The 18,969-nt window shown below is 32.4% G+C and overlaps 2 protein-coding genes across 4 annotated transcripts; one reads left to right on the forward strand and one right to left on the reverse strand.

The window, feature by feature from the left end:
* The first annotated feature begins 381 nt into the window (after positions 1 to 381).
* On the forward strand, positions 382 to 2,220 carry LOC123691505 (nuclear cap-binding protein subunit 3-like). The gene is made up of 3 exons (XM_045635928.1): positions 382 to 650; positions 717 to 1,008; positions 1,202 to 2,220. The coding sequence occupies exons 1-3, from the start codon at positions 546 to 548 to the stop codon at positions 2,191 to 2,193; spliced, it is 1,389 nt and encodes a 462-aa protein (XP_045491884.1). The 5' UTR covers positions 382 to 545; the 3' UTR covers positions 2,194 to 2,220.
* A 1,284-nt stretch (positions 2,221 to 3,504) lies between these two features.
* On the reverse strand, positions 3,505 to 15,349 carry LOC123691506 (MICAL-like protein 1). Of its 3 annotated transcripts, none has more exons than XM_045635931.1 (14): positions 14,936 to 15,349; positions 14,659 to 14,843; positions 14,469 to 14,524; positions 13,985 to 14,330; positions 12,792 to 13,465; positions 12,356 to 12,480; positions 12,120 to 12,200; positions 10,832 to 11,024; positions 10,060 to 10,204; positions 9,484 to 9,660; positions 5,350 to 5,464; positions 5,080 to 5,179; positions 4,654 to 4,792; positions 3,505 to 4,034 (listed from the first exon to the last, which is right to left on the reverse strand). In XM_045635931.1, the coding sequence occupies exons 1-14, from the start codon at positions 15,085 to 15,087 to the stop codon at positions 3,868 to 3,870; spliced, it is 2,655 nt and encodes an 884-aa protein (XP_045491887.1). In that variant the 5' UTR covers positions 15,088 to 15,349; the 3' UTR covers positions 3,505 to 3,867. The 3 variants fall into 3 exon arrangements, with proteins under 3 accessions (XP_045491887.1, XP_045491888.1, XP_045491886.1); XM_045635932.1 differs by having other exon boundaries at positions 9,490 to 9,660; positions 10,832 to 11,027; XM_045635930.1 differs by having other exon boundaries at positions 10,832 to 11,027; positions 14,936 to 15,348.
* Between the last annotated feature and the right edge of the window lie 3,620 nt (positions 15,350 to 18,969).

The following is an 18,969-nucleotide window of genomic DNA, read 5'->3' on the forward strand; positions in this document are numbered from 1 at the left end:
CCCAACAACAGCCCTCCCCCCCCAAGGAAAATAGTAAAATTGACTGTTAGAAGAAAATAAGGTAAGGAAGTTTATTTTCGATATTTCTTCATGAATATTCAGAATATTACGGGCGGTCACATGCGCATGAGCGACATTGTTTAAATAATTTATATATTAATTATTATACCCATAGGTGGTACGTTAACGTGAAGGAAGTCGAAGTTAGTCGTTTTCTTAATAGAATAACTACTTGAAAGTGTTTAAAAAACATTACTTTGTATTTCATAAATCTCCACAGTAAATCTCAGATTTTCTTTGATATTTTTTACACTGTTTGAAGCTTGTTATTTTGTCATTGCATTTGTCATATAATAATCTGTGAAGATGTCATGTCATTGCAATTCTTTGCAATTTGCACGACCATGTTTAACACAGATGTTTAAGTTTACAAAGTTGTAAATATTTTTTTTCATGTTTAATCGTATGAATTGATATTTAACTAATGAATTAACATTTTTTTATTATACTTCTGATATTCGAATTTTTATTATACCAAAGTTATAATGGATAATGACAGAGAAGATGGGGAAATGAGTGATGAAAATGAAATGGACGTAGATGTAGCGAAGGAAGATATTAAAACTCTTCCTGTCGATGGAAGTACTTTGGTGAGATTTGTGAGTACTTATTATGCTTATTATATAATGCTTCAGTCTAATCGATTTGTTTTTTAGCTTTATAAGGCAGACAAAACTGGACCAATTGTAAAACATTTAAATAAAGTCGACGCATTAAAACTTGAGGAGAGGGCTCAGCGCTTTGGACTGAATTTAAGTGGGAATCGGGTCGTTACCCAAAAACAAATTGATGATCTCTACGCTAATGTTGGTATTGAAGGAAATGAAAGACATTTTAGACTGGATGCATTGCACCTAACTGGTATTGATGGATTAACAACGAAAGATGTGTTCGAGTATCTGGAAGATTATAAACCAGTATCATTAGAGTGGATTGACGAAACATCATGTAAGTTGAGGATTGATTTTTATATTTCATTTATTTTGTAAAAGTGCATTTTAAACAGGTAGTTGGTTTTGATAAGTATTTTTATAACTTATTGTTGTACAGAAATCAGAGGTTATTTAGTATTTATGTGTACCTAGTTAATATTTTAATTGATAATACAAACAAATTCTAAATAATGACTGATTTATTACAGGTAATATAGTGTGTCAGGACCATATTGCAGCAGCATTAGCTTTACTTGTTCATTCACGTGAAATCACTGATGAGGATTTAAAAAATGTATTATCAGAGAGGTCGTCATATCATTGGCGAGAAGGCATGCCTCATCCTAAGAAAGATGTTATTTTGATGAGATTTGCTACAAACGGTGATAAAAAAATTGGGAAAAAAATAAGGGAGTCTACAAATGTAGATTCTAATGAAAAGAATCCCTGGGGTGAGCTTTGTAAATCTTGGGGAGTTTATGATCACCAAGAAATATTTCAACGTAAGTTGCCTGAATTTCATGGCAGAAGTGACGATGAAGAAGTTGAAGTTAAGCCTAGAAAATTTATTAAACCAAGAAACAAGAATCTTGCAATGCGATTGGGTAAAAGGTCTCAGAAAATACAAAATGCGGAAGAATCCAGCGACTCTGATTCTGAATGGAATAAAAAATCGAAAGTGCCCAGAATGAGAATGAGGGCTGATGATGAAGAAAGTAAAAGGAAAAGTCGTATCAAGGTTGAATCAAATAGTTTAAGTGACAAAGATGAGTATGCTCCATTATCAATTGAAGTTATAAACTCTCAAAGTGCCCCAATGCCAAATAGATCTTCATCAAAATTGATATCAGAGAAGTTCAAGAAACATGAAAGTGTACATTCTAGTAAAAATATACAATCTCGTCTTGGTGTTAAAGTTGTTCCACAAGATGACAGGTCTTTCAGTGATAGCTGTTCAGATGATTCTGATTACAATACAATGAGTAGAGTACAAAAAGTTAATGTTCGAAATACAAAGACTTCAAGTGTCTGGTCAAGGTTAGAAGCCAACCCCGGGTTATCAAATGATAAAACAGATTTGAGACAAATTTTAAAGACAAGAAAGCATAAAAAATCTGACCCGAGAGATGACCTAAGAGAAAGACTTGGTAAAACTAAAACAAATTTAAGAATTGAAATAGACAATAATTATGCAGACTAATAAATAAATAATATTTTTTATTAATGACTTCTTGTTTCATTCTTGCAAATCTGTATAACCAAATTATAAACAATTTTTAAAGTGAAACTTTTATTACATCGTCTCAAACTTTTTGGTCTGTGTAGCGCATGTCGCGTGACGCACGAAACGTACGATAATTATCGTACAAATACGATAATTTTTAGTTAAATGTCTATAGTGTGAAAAAAAGTTTCACTTTTACCGTGGTTTCATAAAACCACACAACATTTTTTTAACATTCTGTTACATGTATGAAAGAAAAAAACTTGGTTACAAAAACTTACATCTGAGTAACTTACTCTGTTCTCAAATATCATTCTGATTATCTGTATTCTTTAATCTATACCAATAATTGAATTGGAGTGTCTGTTTTTAACCCATCAGCCCCCGGAATCACAGACACAATCGAAAATCTAGTGTCGCGGTCTCATTGGGCCGCTCGGTGGTCAATGGGTTAATATTAAAATAAACAGATTTTACTAAATGCATATGGATGTACATACCATCCAACAACACTGTACATATAATAAAATAGTCATTTTTACAATTTTTGTCTGTCTATTTGTTCCGGCTAATCCCAGGAACGGCTGGACCGATTTTTACCGGATTTCTACTGACAGATAACTGTTGTTAAAAGGAGTAATTTAGGCTATTTATTATACCGATATTACCACTGAGGAACATGAGGGTGAAGGAAAAACTCGATCACGCGCGCGGGTGAAAGAAGCAGCTAGTTTTTAAATAAAAAACCAATAAGCCAATTTCATATAAAGATTTGAAAGGTCTTTAGTAGTAGGGATAGTGGTAGGTAGTCAATTTTAAAATCATCTTATAAATGAAAAACTAAACATAAATAATAGAACTCTTTATTGTATAAATATTTGTTTTTGTGCTTTTTATATAATATATTTTATGTGCGCTTATGTTAAGTAGTTAGTTTTTAATAATATCATTTTTTAAATGTTTTAAATTCATTCAGTCGTCTGAAACTTAACAAGGTGTAGTTATGAGTATTACTTTGTTTATATTTAGCTATTTGGAGGTTAATTTGAAATGTGATTTGAAAGCATTTGAACACACCCTTATAAAAAAAAGTACTTATAATGCTACTGTTAATACTTGTTATTTGTTAGTTTATAATATAAACCTTGCATTATATTCATAGCTGAAGTATGTTAAGAATTAATTTTATAGTATTTTTCATCATTATAGTACTTACTTAGGTATATTGGAAAAAATAAACTTAGAAAATAACAGAAAAAAAAATGTGTAATAAGGTAATAAGAAGATGAGAAAAAGATTTTTGTCTAAATTACGTTTTTGTTCAACATATTTTTTGGAGCATTGAATATAATAAAAACATACACCATACTTTGATCTGTTTAACGATTTGGAGATTCTATAAGCATCCATATTGAATCTAGCATGAGATAAAATGATTTATTAATTTTAATGATATTTGTGAGATATGTGTTTCATTTTGTAGATATTATACACAATTTTAAATATAATTCATTTCAGTAAAAAATATTGGAATGTTAAATCTTCAGTCTGTGTTATTAAAGTACGTTAAGGTCTTTCGAAAAATCACAAATAAAAAAAATTAAAGTCAATTAAAATCATTTTACAAATTAAAACAAGTTCCAAATTATCTCATGTCGTTTTATCTTTCTTTTCTTCATCTTTTTTCTTGGAGATTAACGTATGTTTAGCTTTTTTTAATTGTTTCTTAACTTTATCCTTGACTTTATTTTTCTTCACGGGCGTAACGACCTCTGTCGATTTAATTGATGAGCTGTTAGAGTCGCTGTTTCTCTGAGCTGAAATATAATAATGTTCTATTAATTATCAACTGTTTTCTACAAGTGATGTTGTATTAAAATAGTAAATTTTCTTGTAACCTTGAAGGGCTCCTAGATTTTAAGTAAACAAAACCGAACCTAATCTACCATTTCTAATCATTGAGATATACATATGGAGACGACACCGCCTACATCACTTATGTTCCGCTCAACATAAGGCCTTATGGCGTAACTGCACGCTCATTTTTTATTTGTTATAGTGAAACGCATCAAATATGCCTTCGTGTGTGTTACGATATTGCACAAATAATACGGAAAAGTGCAAAGGTAAGTAGTAACTACATAACTAGATAATAATTTTTAAAACTTTACGACTTACTTTAAAACGATTTTGTTCGTGGTGTCTCCTCCATACGAAGTTATATTATCTCAATGTTTCTAATAGGTACCTATTTCATATCTAACCGTTGCAGATCGATAGATAAAAACCGAAAAATAAAGCTCATAATAAAAATAATGTATAGTGCGACTAATTTAGCATGAGTACTAAGCAGTATGTTACGGATCACAATTTTTCGACAAATTACAATTTTATAATGACTTATTTAAAGTAAAGTTATAGATTTGTATGGTATACCTCTCTTACTAGCGATGGAAGCAGCGATGGCCAGGTCCTCTTGCCTCTCGCGTCTTCTCTCCGCATCAATTTGTTGTACCAATTCATCTCGCATGCGAACTATTTCTACTAAACGGCACACCAAATGTTCCTCTCGAGCCTAAATATGACAATATTTAGTAAAAATAACTAGTGGTATTGCTAACTTCGATTTACGACTAACCTAAATTAATTTTAAAATAAATACAATAATATATATATGTCAGTTTTTATGTGATTTGAATAAATTATCAACAAATGCATATGTAAGTCTCACAAATACAGCAGTCCACTTTTATATGCTAAACTTACTAGTTGTTTTAAAGTTTCACTCTACACTTATCTGTAAACAAACCTTAATCTATTTTTTTTATAAATTAGTTAGAATAGAAACATAAATATTCTTACTTTGTCAGCATCTATACGATTAACGGCTGGACGAGATTGGATGACTCTAATTTCATGTTCAATATCTGCCTGCTCTTGTTCCAGACGCTGTTGTCTGCGACTGTAAAATATTATTTGTAAATTCAATGCAAACTAAGTCAAATAATATCCTAAATATGTACAAATTTAGGATATTATTTAAATAATATTATAAACAATCAATTTTTGATAGCATAAAATGATACAACTTAAAAATAGTTATATTTTAATGAAGAATTGAAATGAACTTACATATACATTAGTTCAGTTTGTTTTCTAAACAAATCATTCTTTTCATTGACTAGTTCACAGAGCTGAATAACTAAGTCTTCGATCTCCTCCTGGGGTGCCATTGATGCTTCATCACCTATAACAACATAATCACAATAATTAAAAATACCTATACTTAATATTATAAAGCTGAAGAGTTTGTTTGTTTATTTAAACGCGCTAATCTCAGGAACTACTGGTCCGATTTGAAAAATTCTTTCGGTGTTAGATACCCCATTTATCGAGGAAGGCTATAGGTTATATATCATTACGCTAAGACTAACAGGAGCGGATAGCCACGCGGGTGAAACCGCGAAGCGCAGCTAGTATAAAATAAAATATACCGGTCGAATTGATAACCTACTCCTTTATTTCGAAGTTGGTTGATAAAATAGAAAATATATACGAATATTTTACGCGAATGTATGCTATTTCAATAAATACACCATATTTAATTATTTACAATATATACAGAAGAAGTAGCGTATTTAGCCACCACCGTCCACAGACCTCGAAGATACTATATTAAGGACGCTGTCACAAATCTGCGTTACTCAAATTTAGGTATCTAACGTCGCCACGTGGTTCGCGGGAACATCGCGCTCACGTAAACATAGCGCATTCCATTTTATAGACCATCTTCATACTTGATATTATTTTTTTTTTATATTTTTATTGAAATTGATTCCAGAAGATTACTGGGAACTTTAAAAATTCATTTTGTTACTATTATTAGTAGGTACGATCCTTATAAGTATTTTAGTGTATTCAACCAACTTAAAAAAGTGTGACTATTTTACAACAATTTGAATATGAATTGTATTATTGTATACAATATCGAAGCTTTTTAAGAAATGTATAAAATACTTTTTTAAGAATTATTATCATACATAATATTATAATATGTTACCGGCAATATATTAAACCCGGCATTGTAAGCAATTCTTAGTAAATGTATGTTATTCCGAGAAACAGTCGGAATGAAATAAATTAAATTCGTTACCACACATTCAAATTACCTATATCTTTAAATATGAACTTTTCCTAAGTAGCAAACACATTTGCAAATGTGGGTGGTTTTTGGGGTAGCTATTAACCAATATGAGGTCAAAACTAAAATCCAAGATGGCACCGACGAAAATTTGAAATCTTTTCGTCATGGGTGTCATTTTCAAGGAGTTGGAGTAGCTATTAAATAAGTATTAATCAATATGAGGTCAAATCTAAAATCCAAAATGGCGCCGACGACAATTTGACATCATTTCGTCACGGGTGTCATTTTCATGGTTTTTGGGGTAGCTATTAACCAATATGAGGTCAAAACTAAAATCCAAGATGGCGCCGACAAAAATTTTATATATTTTCTTCATGGGTGTCATTTTCATGGTTATTGGGGTAGCTATTAACGAATATGAGGTCAAAACTAAAATCCAAGATGGCGCCGACGAAAATTTTACATCTTTTCGACATGGGTGTCATTTTCATGGTTTTTGGGGTAGCTATTAACCAATATGAGGTCAAAACTAAAATCGAAGATGGCGCCGACGAAAATTTTACATCATTTCGTCACGGGTGTCATTTTCATGGTTATTGGGGTAGCTATTAACGAATATGAGGTCAAAACTAAAATCCAAGATGGCGCCGACGAAAATTTTACATATTTTCGTCATGGGTGTCATTTTCATGGTTTTTGGGGTATCTATTAACCAATATGAGGTCAAAACTAAAATCCAAGATGGTGTCGACGAAACTTTACATCTTTTCGGCATGGGTGTCATTTTCAAGGTTTTTGAGACAGCTATTACCAAATCCCCAATGTAACCGTCGATAATTAGGTATATTTTTCTTACTCCTTTAAAGTAAACTTAAATAAAATAACAAAAACGTTAACAACCACAGTTTTGTAGAAAGTCTTAAAAAAAACAATTTTAAAGAACATTGAAATGCATATTTAGAAATTTAATATAAAACGCAACTCTGTGGCAATCATGTTAATATTCTGACAGATATTAGTAACTTTAAATATATTCTTTAAATATATTCGCTAAACTTTATTTAAAATAAAGTTTATCTAAAACATTTAAACGAAGAGAATAAAATAAAAAAGAACGTGTGTGCCGAGAAAACGTGTCAGGAGTGAAACTTCTTTGGCGAGATTCATAGATACCAAAATCGCCGCCTTGCTCCATAACGCGACAGTATTACCATGACGCGATCTTGAAATTCGACGACCATCTTGGATTTTAGTTTTGACGTCATATTCGTTAATAGCTACCCCAAAAACCATGAAAATGACACCCATCACGAAAAATGTAAAATTTTCGTCAGCGCCATCTTGGATTATAGTTTTGACCTCATATTCGTTAATAGCTATCCCAAAAACCATGAAAATGACACCCATGATGAAAAGATGTCAAATTTTTCGTCGGCGCCATCTTGGATTATAGTTTTGACCTCATATTCGATAATAGCTACCCCAAAAACCATGAAAATGACACCCATGACGAAAAGATGTAAAATTTTCGTCGGCGCCATCTTGGATTTCAGTTTTGACCTCATATTGGTTAATAGCTACCCCAAAAACCATGAAAATGACACCCATGACGAAAAGATGTAAAATTTTTGTCGGCGCCATCTTGGATTATAGTTTTGACCTCATATTCGTTAATAGCTACCCCAAAAACCATGAAAATGACACCCATGACGAAAAGATGTAAAATTTTCGTCGGCGCCATCTTGGATTTCAGTTTTGACCTCATATTGGTTAATAGCTACCCCAAAAACCATGAAAATGACACCCATGACGAAAAGTTGTAAAATTTTTGTCGGCGCCATCTTGGATTATAGTTTTGACCTCATATTCGTTAATAGCTACCCCAAAAACCATGAAAATGACACCCATGACGAAAAGATGTAAAATTTTCGTCGGCGCCATCTTGGATTTCAGTTTTGACCTCATATTCGGTAATAGCTACCCCAAAAACTATGAAAATGACACCCATCACGAAAAAAAGCCAAATTTTCATCGACGCCATCTTGAATTGTTTTACCCCACCAATCTATTCAACAACCCATAAAAAAGAGGATCTCAGGCAAGGTAATTTTAAAAACATAATTTTAAATTACAAATAATTGGAATATGAAACTTATACAGTTTACTCATAAAAAGTATCAAATATTTCAAATCACGAAAAAGACAGTGCACGCACAATAATCTTTTTTATTTCGTTTTTATTTTTGGCACGAGGAGCGATACACCCGTCCTTCCAAGAGCGCTTCTGAGCGCGGTCTGACGAACCGCGAGAACAAAATGTATGAAGAAATCGACAAGTATTTTTAATTTAGCTCATTATTGAAATAAAATTTTGATTTAGATTCATAAAAATTACACCATATATAAAGGACTATATATCCCTCAATAAGATATAGTTAAGAAGATAGATTAGGCTCTTAATTTTCCTAAAATGGTACCGGTTTAGACCCCATTTTTTTGCATTTTATGCGTTTATTGTGATGGAAAAAACGTATTTCAGCGACAATTTTGTATGACGTCGTACAATTTTTATAAGATGAACGTAGATCTGAAAATATTATCTTTAAATTAAGATATTACTATGTTCTCACGTGTAATTGCTTTAAGTTAAAATGGTACCGAAAAACAGCGTGTTTTTGTAAAAATACGTTATAGCGTCCTTAAAACATTGTGCACGTGCTGGAAAGTTTCTTAAAATACAGGGTGTCCCACTGTCGGTATACTAAGCTCAAAGGAGGTTATAGTTTTGCATAGGTACGCTGAGTTCGTAAAAAATACTTATAAAATTCCAGACGCATTTTTTTTTCAAATATGTAGATGAATTCTTAAAACTCTTTGTGTACACCCATAACAATCATAGACAAAATGCTCACATTAGAGAAGCGGTATATGCCGGCTGCGCGAAGCTAGAGAAGAAAACATAGATTTTGAGGAAAAATTTTGCAAAAAATTTTTGACGTAATTTTGTTTTTTAAGTATTTTTTTCGTGATCAGTGTATGCAAAACTACAAGTCCCTTCGCGCTTAGTATACCAATAGTGGGACACCCTGTATAGTGAATAAATGTGCAGTCACTCAATTTACCCTCACACTTGTCGCGAATCATCTGCTCGATGAGGACACCCTGCCTCTCTAGACCGAGTTGTTGTGTCTCAAGTAAGTCTAGTTGCACTTGCAGTTCTTCAGGTGACATTTGCATTTTAACTTCACGTCTTTCCGGTAAAGGCAATCCGGGTGCTGGCCCTTTCGTTTTACGACCACCTGAGAGAAGATTAAATCGATAAATATTGATGTGAAACTACCCACTAATTTGTATTTATTTCTTGAAATATAAAAATCTTAAACATAAATTTTATGTTATTACGGGCATGGACTATGAGCAGGAAAAAAATGGCAGCAGGTTGGACACTTTTTACCCAGTTAACACTGATGTGTTGGCTATAATGCCAAGCAGACTATTTTTGAAGTGAGACTTCTTTAGGCGCGTTGAGGGTAAAATCTAAAAGTCGCGTCATGACAATGCCGACATGTCATGGCGTCAGGCGACGATTTTAGTATCTTTGTCAAGATTTAACCAAAGAAGTTTCACTTCTGACACATGTGCTCAGCACACACGTTCTTTTTATTTCTTTTTTTTTAGTATTAGCTATATAATCATACTGTCAGACAAATTGCTTCGTGTGCCCGAAGTATCTACGCCTCGTTCGAGCGAGCCCCCGCAGCCCGACACAGTTGACAAGCTGTCTAGTGGTGTGGGCGCGGGACGCTTTTTCTTTGAATTCGGAGTTAATTTGCCAAACGATTTCTGTAACAAGAAAATTCGACGTCTAATGATATCAAAAGGATAGTATGTTTTTTTTTAAGTAGGCATCAGTTAAGGCAGTGAAACATAGTTCTTAGTCTAGTACTTAGTCAGTTACTTTACAGTACAGGCCCTGAATTGCAGAATTTTAGCATCTTAAATATTTTTAAATTTTTAATATATCCATAATTTTTTTTGTAACGAAAGAATTACCTCATTCATTTGACAAGCACAAATAGTATTACAAAAGTGAATCGTGTATCTAACGAAATTATGCATTAACCATTTACCATAATCCATTTGATACCTATGTCATTCATGTACCTGCCCCCCTAGCCAGAATGTGCAGTGGAGGTATGCGAGCTCATAGACGACAGACTGGCTACATCATCCATAGACGTGACGGGTACATCATGATGTTCACTGACATTCTTCATTAACAGCATTTTTTCATTGGCGATAAAACATTAATAGACAATACCTGGTCAGAATGTGCAGTGGAGGTATGCGAGCTCATAGAGGATAGACTGGCTACATCGTCCATAGACGTGGTGGGTACATCATGATGTTCACTGACATTCTTCATTAATAGCATTTTGTCATTGGCGATAAAACATTAATAGACAATACCTGGTCAGAATGTGCAGTGGAGGTATGCGAGCTCATAGACGATAGACTGGCTACATCGTCCATAGACGTAGCTGGCATATCATGATGTTCACTAATGCTGATGACGGGCGGCGGCGGTGCTTTCGGCTTCCTGCGGCGCGGCGTGCTCGATGGCAGGTTCGGTGTACTAGCCGTGATAGGCGATTTGTGCATGCTACTGGAAATAGCAAACAATCCATACAATTTAATCTATACTAATATTATAAAGCTGAAGAGTTCGTTTGTTTGAACGCGCTAATCTCAGGAACTACTGGTCCGATTTGAAAAATTCTTTCGGTGTTAGATATGCCATTCATCGAGGAAGGCTATAGCCTATAGGCTATATATCAACACACTAAGACCAACAGGAACGGAGCAATGCAGTTGAAACCGCGGAGCACAGCTAGTTTTAAATAAATACTTAAATAATATTTATCAATAACACTCTTTATTTACAAAATACGAGAGTCTGCTCTCGGATTTATAAACTATTATATTGTTGTATTTTTATTTAATTTTTAACCACTGATGCTAATAGTTTCGCTGTTTGTGTAGAAAATGACATTGTTAATTTGGTTGAATATTATTGTTATCGAAAGTTTTGTTAGTCGAGATTGTTTCATAGCTTCTTTGGTGGAAATGGAAAGAGCCGCATCTAGCTTATTCAGTATTTTATAAAATATGATGATAACCTACATAATACAATCAAAATTATAATCATATTTGAAGCAATAACAAAAAATAAACTAATGAATAAATATAAATTGTCAACCAAACAATTTAAACCGTATTGCCCTTAAGATAGAGTTGGACATATTTTTTAGTTTAATTTATATTTCCAATTACGCGATAAGTACTTTGAAATGTGATGTCACGAAACATAGGACCCCTCCCTCCCCTTGTCACACTTTGTCGACCCCCTCCCCCCCCCCCCCCCTTTACGTGTGACGTACTTTATGGATGGCCCCTATTAAGTAAAAGGAACTAATATAAAATATTATAAATAAATTTAATAAATATTTATCATATTAATTATGCAAATAATGTGTTTGCTTAATAAATGCTAATTAAGTATAACAACTCATAAGCATGTGTCAGTATATGGTTATGCTATTAGCATGCTTATAAAATTAATTGCAACTACACAGTCATTTGATAATACTAACAGTGTCTATTAAGTATATGATAAGAATGAAAACAATATAAAAAAATGTTGCAACTCCATCATTATTTCATATATATAATTTTTCATTCTTTTTATATTACTGACCTCATACTGTCATATTCCTCATCGGAAGAAGGTTCTTCACCATCAGACCAAAATGGGTTATATGCTGTTATGTGCCGTTTACTGTAAAAATGGTTAAATTTTAATAAAGTTAAATAATTCGCCAATACATTTCAAATTCGCATAATACAACTGTTTATTTAAAATAATAGAATAAAAAAATATACTCATATGAAGATTTTCAGGCAATAAATTAGCTTAAATTTAAATACACTTACATGGGTGTTGATGATTGTACATCAGGTATTTTCGGTGGAGAAGCTATAGGCGGGACAGCATCATCTTCTTCATCGCTGCTTCCAAATGGGTTGGTACTCACTCTCCTTTGTGATGGAGGCTCAGGCTGCAAAATACACAATAAAATACATCCCCTGCTTTACTTCTATACTCATAATATAAATCTGAGAAGTTTGTTTGTTTGAATGTGGTAAAATCAGGATCCACTCATCCAACAAAAAAAATGGCGATGCCTAGGATGGCGCTAGTTATTTTATTACATGTAATGGAATTATAGTAGTAATATAATTGTATATTTTGGAATTATAGTGAATAAAAATATATTCAGTACAAAAGATGACAAACAACAGGTATACAGGGAATATTATGACTTAAAAACATTAAGGACTCTAAGTGTTCATCAATATATTTACTAACCTCATCCTCTTCATCCGAGAACGGATTTAAATCTTCAGGATAATCCTTATTGCTTTTCTTTATTTTCTCTTCATTGTCATGTTCAATTTTTTTATTGAATGCACTATTTTTTTTTCTTCTTGGAGGTACATTAATTTTTACTTCTGTCTCCTTTTGAGTAGATATATCCAAATCCGTATGAGAGTTATCCTTTATCAATTCTGTGTCTAATTCTTTATTTGTGCTTTGAGCTAACCTACTGTCATCAGTTATGTTACTTTTTAAATCAATTAAGGAAATAATATCATTCTTTGGAACACTTTTTGTTAAATCATCTTCGATATCCGGCTTAATTATTTCTCTTTCTTTTGCTTGGGGTGCATTTTCTTGTTCAGTTAATTGTGTTTGTAAAAAATTTAGTTTATCAATACTACTTTTATAAACTTTCTCAGGACTTGTTCTGTGCAATATTTCATTTTCTTTTTTCATTAGTTTATCATCAGTTCCATCTGTTACACTATGAGCACTTTCAATAACACCAGGTTCCTCTGTTTTAGTACTAGAACTGCTAATATTATTAGCACTATGTATATCCTTATATTTATTATTATATAAATTATCTTTTATACTAATATTTCCTAATTTACTTTCAATACTGATATCTTTATCTATGTTCTCGAACATATTTATTTTTTCTGAAACAACATATTAATCCTTGATATAATACACAATAGACTAATATAATATTTAGTTGAGGTAATAAGTACTCCGTACAAATAGTTTTAAATAATATGTATATGTGTTTTGTTTTACATTGGGTTCAAATTCATTATTGATATAAGTAACTTATAGGTTACATAAATATATAAAACAATTTTATGTAATACTCACATTTTAAAAGTATATTCTGCTATAATTTCTTTTATTAAAACATTTATTTAGATTTATCACATTATGATTTTTATTGAATGTCACTGCTTTATTTGAAATGTTTTACCTGTTCATATCAGAAATGCAATAATTGATGCAATAAAGAATTATTGTAACATTATGCACATGCAACATTCAATAAGTTGTAATGTCCCAATTACGATTAGGAGCTATAATCTTCATTTATTGCAATAATATTATGTTGTTACAACACACACACACACAAACATAAAACATACAAACACATGCACGTGAAAGAAAGAGAAAAATTAAGAAAATCTTACCTAATATTGACTGGGGTCTTTGTTTATCTCTTGTAACCTTTATGTCACCCTTTAAGATTTCTTGGTTTGAGCTACATGTATCATTAGTGAATGCCAGCATTCCCATTTGATCATTATTGTTAAGATATTTGGATATATTCTTTTCATTTTTACAAGTATCACAAGAGAATTCATTTTCATTGATAACATGAAAGTTTTTAGGATTCAAATGTCCAGAACATTTGGAACAACGGAAACATTGTCTATGGTACAGTTTTTGTGACACAATAAGTCTTTGTGCTAAGTATACAGGAAGTCCACAAGCGGCGCATTTGTCCAGAGCCACTTTTCCAAACTTGATTGGTGTCTACAAGATTGAATAAAAAGAGTAGAAAGAAGTTCAAAGAATAAAATTAAATATGACAACACATAAGTGCTACATAAGCAGGCACATACTATCAAGATACATTTCTATGCATATGTAAATTTGTGATAATATACTAACTGTTGATTGTGAAGATGGCGATGATTTTGACTCACTTTCTGAAACCTTTGTATTTACTGTAAAGCAAATGAATGTGTTAAAATCTCTTAAGTACCTTCAATGTTACATATGTGAAATACATATAGGCATACATTTGTCAAGCTTTACTTCATTAGGTTCGTGTAAGATTAGTAATAATTCATTCACTCACCAGTGTGTCCAAGTCGCTGATAGAACTGAGACAAATATGTTAGTACTGACAGTCTATCTGGCACATCGTTTTCTACCATATCCTCAGGGTCTAATAATGCTGGAATGCCTAAATGCTTTTCGGCAATGCTATATGCCAAACGATTGTTTTCGTAAATGTTCTCAGGATCTAATTTTGACAGATCTCTGAAATTTTTGGAAATAATAGGTACAGCATGTATATCAATTGTTGGAGGTTTATATTAAGAATTTCGTTCTAAATAAGTCAATATACATACATTAAATCGGGCCTAAAGTGATGCACAAGTGCACAAAACGCCATTCCATTTCTCCAGGATGTTGTCATATTATCTATTTGAACATCAGGACAGTCTTTCACCAGACGTTTGCACCATAATTCAAGAGCCTTTGTTCCTTTTACTTCCGACATGGTATTAAATGTTTTGTTTATAACACTGATTTGGTCACAAGAAACATATTAAAAAAACCAGCGGCGAGTCATAAAACATATATAACATATATGTTATTCATCGTTGATATTTGATATAACTTATAATTTTAACATTAGATTAGATTTTGATATTTCAAATTCATTTTCGCATAAACCAATTAAATATCATAAAATTTCGAAAATAAATTCGTGATCTATGAATTGAAAGTGGAATTGTATGATGTGTCAAACTGTCAACATTTTAAATGTCAAATTATGATGACCTCAAAAGTGACAAATACAATCAGCGGACCACAGAGTAATTTTAAAAATAATATAAATGAAAGAATGGGGCCTTTCTTATTTTCTTTAATTTTTATAACTTATATTCGCGCGTTAAATAACAATTCTCCAGATATTCGCCAATTTAAAGGCAGTTCTCTCTTGTAATTTATCGTAGGAGCAGCGGAAAATGCAGCAGTGGCAAACTTGTAACTAAAGTTAAAACTGTGGCTAAAACTATACTCAAATAAAAAAAAACCGCTACAGAATCCGCTGCGTAGTTTTAAAGATCTAGGGCTTAGATCTAGGGTGCTTTTCAACCAGAGATGTTTTATGCTACGTTGCTATGGATGCGTTTGATATCCACTGATCATATTCATTGATGCGCATAGCTTAGCACTGCACTGGTGGAAACTTAGGGTGGAAACGGATTCAACTTAGATTTTTTTTTAAATGGAAGGATGCGTGCAAAGTGTGTGATTAGGATGATTGCTATATATGGATGCATGCCTAATAGACTATAGATGCGTGCTATGGATTGTCGCGAGAACTGAGAAGTGCAGAGCAGAGCCTACTATCGATGTATTACATACGTAGATTACATAGTTCGAGCTGCGCATTTTCCTCGCACCTGTGCCTCGCACTTTGCGGAGGCGCATCTTCATAGCACAGCCTCCTCGTCCTCGTACCATTACGAAGCTTAGTATCAGTGGATACGGTTGGAGACTTTCACAGCATCGCTATAATTACATTTTCGCAACATAGCTCTGCTCTAAGCATACTCTGCTCTAAGCATAGGGAAGGACAGACTGATAGCGACTTTGTTGTAATATACCTACTATTTAGTGATATCCTATAATATGTACCTATTCTATATAATTGTAACGTAGGTAATTAATTTATAATTGTCCTTCTAATCAGGTTTCTACGTGATCGAGAACCTTATGTACATGTTATGTACCAATGTACTTTGATAAATGCATGTGTATTTATTGTTGTAATAATATGGTTGTGTTTATATTTACAACTGATGTAACTAGGTACAACTGTGATGTATTATCAAAGCAATATAATACTCAAGATACGGAATCTGATAAAATTAAGAAACGATAGAAATATAGTTAAGATAAGAAATACCTATCTATGAATTTTTGAAATGAGCTTTGTTTGGTAGTAGGTACCATCGTAGTAACTGACAACTGTGATACAAAGTACTCTTATAATAATCCAAACATTTGAATATTATCTCAATGAAATATTAAAAAAAAATATATTATCAATGCAATTTTTTAAGTATGTAGGTACATTTTTTAAGCACGAGACCCAGAGTACAGAGTAGGGTAAACTTGCATAATTCGTACCTGCGCTTAAATCGTACCTCGTCTATATCTCGGCTTGGGTAATAGTTACCAGCGCCTCTGGTGGCATAAAATGTCAATAATAGTCGGCCATATTGCCATGTGACAAATAAATACCTGTTACGTTGCTCCCGACTAAAATATTTATCAAGTAAGTTTTTTCTTACTTTTTGAGTAATTTTTTCGCATACTTCACAAGAACTGTCTTCCAAGTATATCGTTCATAAGTTGTTTAACTGTTTATTTTATATTTATGCGTATATTTGTGAATGTATTTCACATAGTAAAGCCGGCTTGTTCGTTGACAGTTTTTTTTGCGGCAAATTTGAAATTCTTTTGATACTTGTGCCTATTTCGTACTCGCAGCAACTTCTTAAAACGTACCTGTACGAACGAACGAAAACACCTCAAAAAGGAAACAAGAAAAAGAAACAAGAACAAGATGAAAATGACAGTTGGTATTGCAAAATATGTCAAGAAGACGTTAAAGAAAACATGATTAAATGCGGTAATTGTGAAGTATGGGTACCTACCCATACTTCACAATTACCTACATGAGCTATGTGCAGGGACAACTAAAAAAACAAAATGTTATTACTGCGATGACTGTCAGGATTTGGCAAAGACCATCCGCTGTATTAATAAGAATTAATCTAGGTACATTAAAATTAAGAAAAAGAGGAGAAGATTATTAAGATTGTGATTTTTAAGACTGTAAACCAATGATAGGATCTCAAAGTACGATTTAAGAATATACTAGTACGATTTAAGATGAATGGTCTTAAATCGTACTTTTTTTAAGTTTTTGAAAATTGTTTATTTCTCAGAAGTTTATAAGATATATGTTATTTTTTGTTGAAATACTAATAGAACATTAGTGAAATTATAATTACTTAATATAAATAACTGTGTATCATTGTTCATTTCCAAAATTTTTGAGGTTCTCCTTAAGGGGTACGAATTAGGCAAGTTTCCCCTACCAGAGAGGGAACTGAGCGGCGTTGTGTGCGTGCGTTCGTATATGAACGCATAGATGATAGATCCCGTTCCCGTGGGATTTCCGGGATAAAACCTATCCTATGTGTTAATCCAAGTTACCCTCTATATGTGTGCTAAATTTCATTGTAATCGGTTTACTGAAAGAGTAACAAACACACACACATCCTCACAAACTTTATAATATTAGTAGGACCTCTCTTTTTACTATGCAAATACGATCACAATCCTCGAATACGGCATCGTATACCTAATTACCTAATTGTATAGCTATTTCTATGTGAATTGTTTGCAGCAGTCTGGAAACAGAAGTTACGGTAGGTACCTAACTCATATTATGTAGTGAACTTATATACTACTACTGTCACAATTAATTACTATAGGTACATATTATATACATTTTAAATCTAGGCATTATAGGAAATAGTTACTACCTTAGGTTACTACGTCTACAGCTGGCGTCTCGTGACCGAGTCATTCGACGTTTAAATGATATTATTATTATGTTTTCAGTGATTTCAACTTCACGACTTTTCTGCTATTTACCAATAAAATATCATAATATGAACAAAAATTATCTTCAATGAAAAGACAAGATGTTCTTTTTTTGCGTTACGTATGTATTTTGGAGCCTGTTAGGTACTAACCTAAGCATAAGCCCGCTACTTAACTCTACTCCGGAACCGGCAATGCTTATAATATGCCCCAAAAATATACGTCATGATAATACCTATTATTTGTCTTATTTCATGGAACCATGTTACAGGTAAGTAGGTACTTTAAATTACTGGAAAATGTTTTTTTTATAATTTATTACAATTACACCGTTGCGTGTAGGTACTTAGTTAGTTGTAGAAATAAATTTCAAATTGGACAAGTTGTTTCTGCGCGCGAATTCAAATAAACGCGTTTCAAATAAACGAACAAACAAACTCTCCAGCTTTATACAAATATATGTTAGGTACATGAAAATTTCAAAATCTTTAAAATTAAGATAAGTAACTATTGATATAGTTTTTAAAATTAATTTTCAACATTTGGAACGTACACCGAATATTTTGCGTACTAAGTGTACGTATATGCACGTGAGTGAGCGGTTTTCTTTATTTCCAATGTTTATCAATAATGCAAATCATTATAAGTAAGTGTGATCGTATCACACGGCTTAATAGATTTAATACCTACAACAAATTACGTAAATATTTTAGATAAAAATCGGTACAAATTAAATACATAGGTATTTTCC

Source organism: Colias croceus, chromosome 4, assembly GCF_905220415.1.
Source record: "Colias croceus chromosome 4, ilColCroc2.1".
Classification (NCBI taxonomy): domain Eukaryota; kingdom Metazoa; phylum Arthropoda; class Insecta; order Lepidoptera; family Pieridae; genus Colias; species Colias croceus.

Coding starts and splice junctions, on each gene's coding strand:
- LOC123691505 (XM_045635928.1), top strand. CDS start 546: ATGGATAATGACAGAGAAGATGGGGAAATGAGTGATGAAAATGAAATG. Junction 651..716: donor CTGTCGATGGAAGTACTTTG/GTGAGATTTGTG, acceptor TTTGTTTTTTAG/CTTTATAAGGCAGACAAAAC. Junction 1,009..1,201: donor GTGGATTGACGAAACATCAT/GTAAGTTGAGGA, acceptor GATTTATTACAG/GTAATATAGTGTGTCAGGAC.
- LOC123691506 (XM_045635930.1), bottom strand. CDS start 15,087: ATGTCGGAAGTAAAAGGAACAAAGGCTCTTGAATTATGGTGCAAACGT. Junction 14,844..14,935: donor CACTTTAGGCCCGATTTAAT/GTATGTATATTG, acceptor CAAAAATTTCAG/AGATCTGTCAAAATTAGATC. Junction 5,180..5,349: donor CAAACTGAACTAATGTATAT/GTAAGTTCATTT, acceptor AATATTTTACAG/TCGCAGACAACAGCGTCTGG.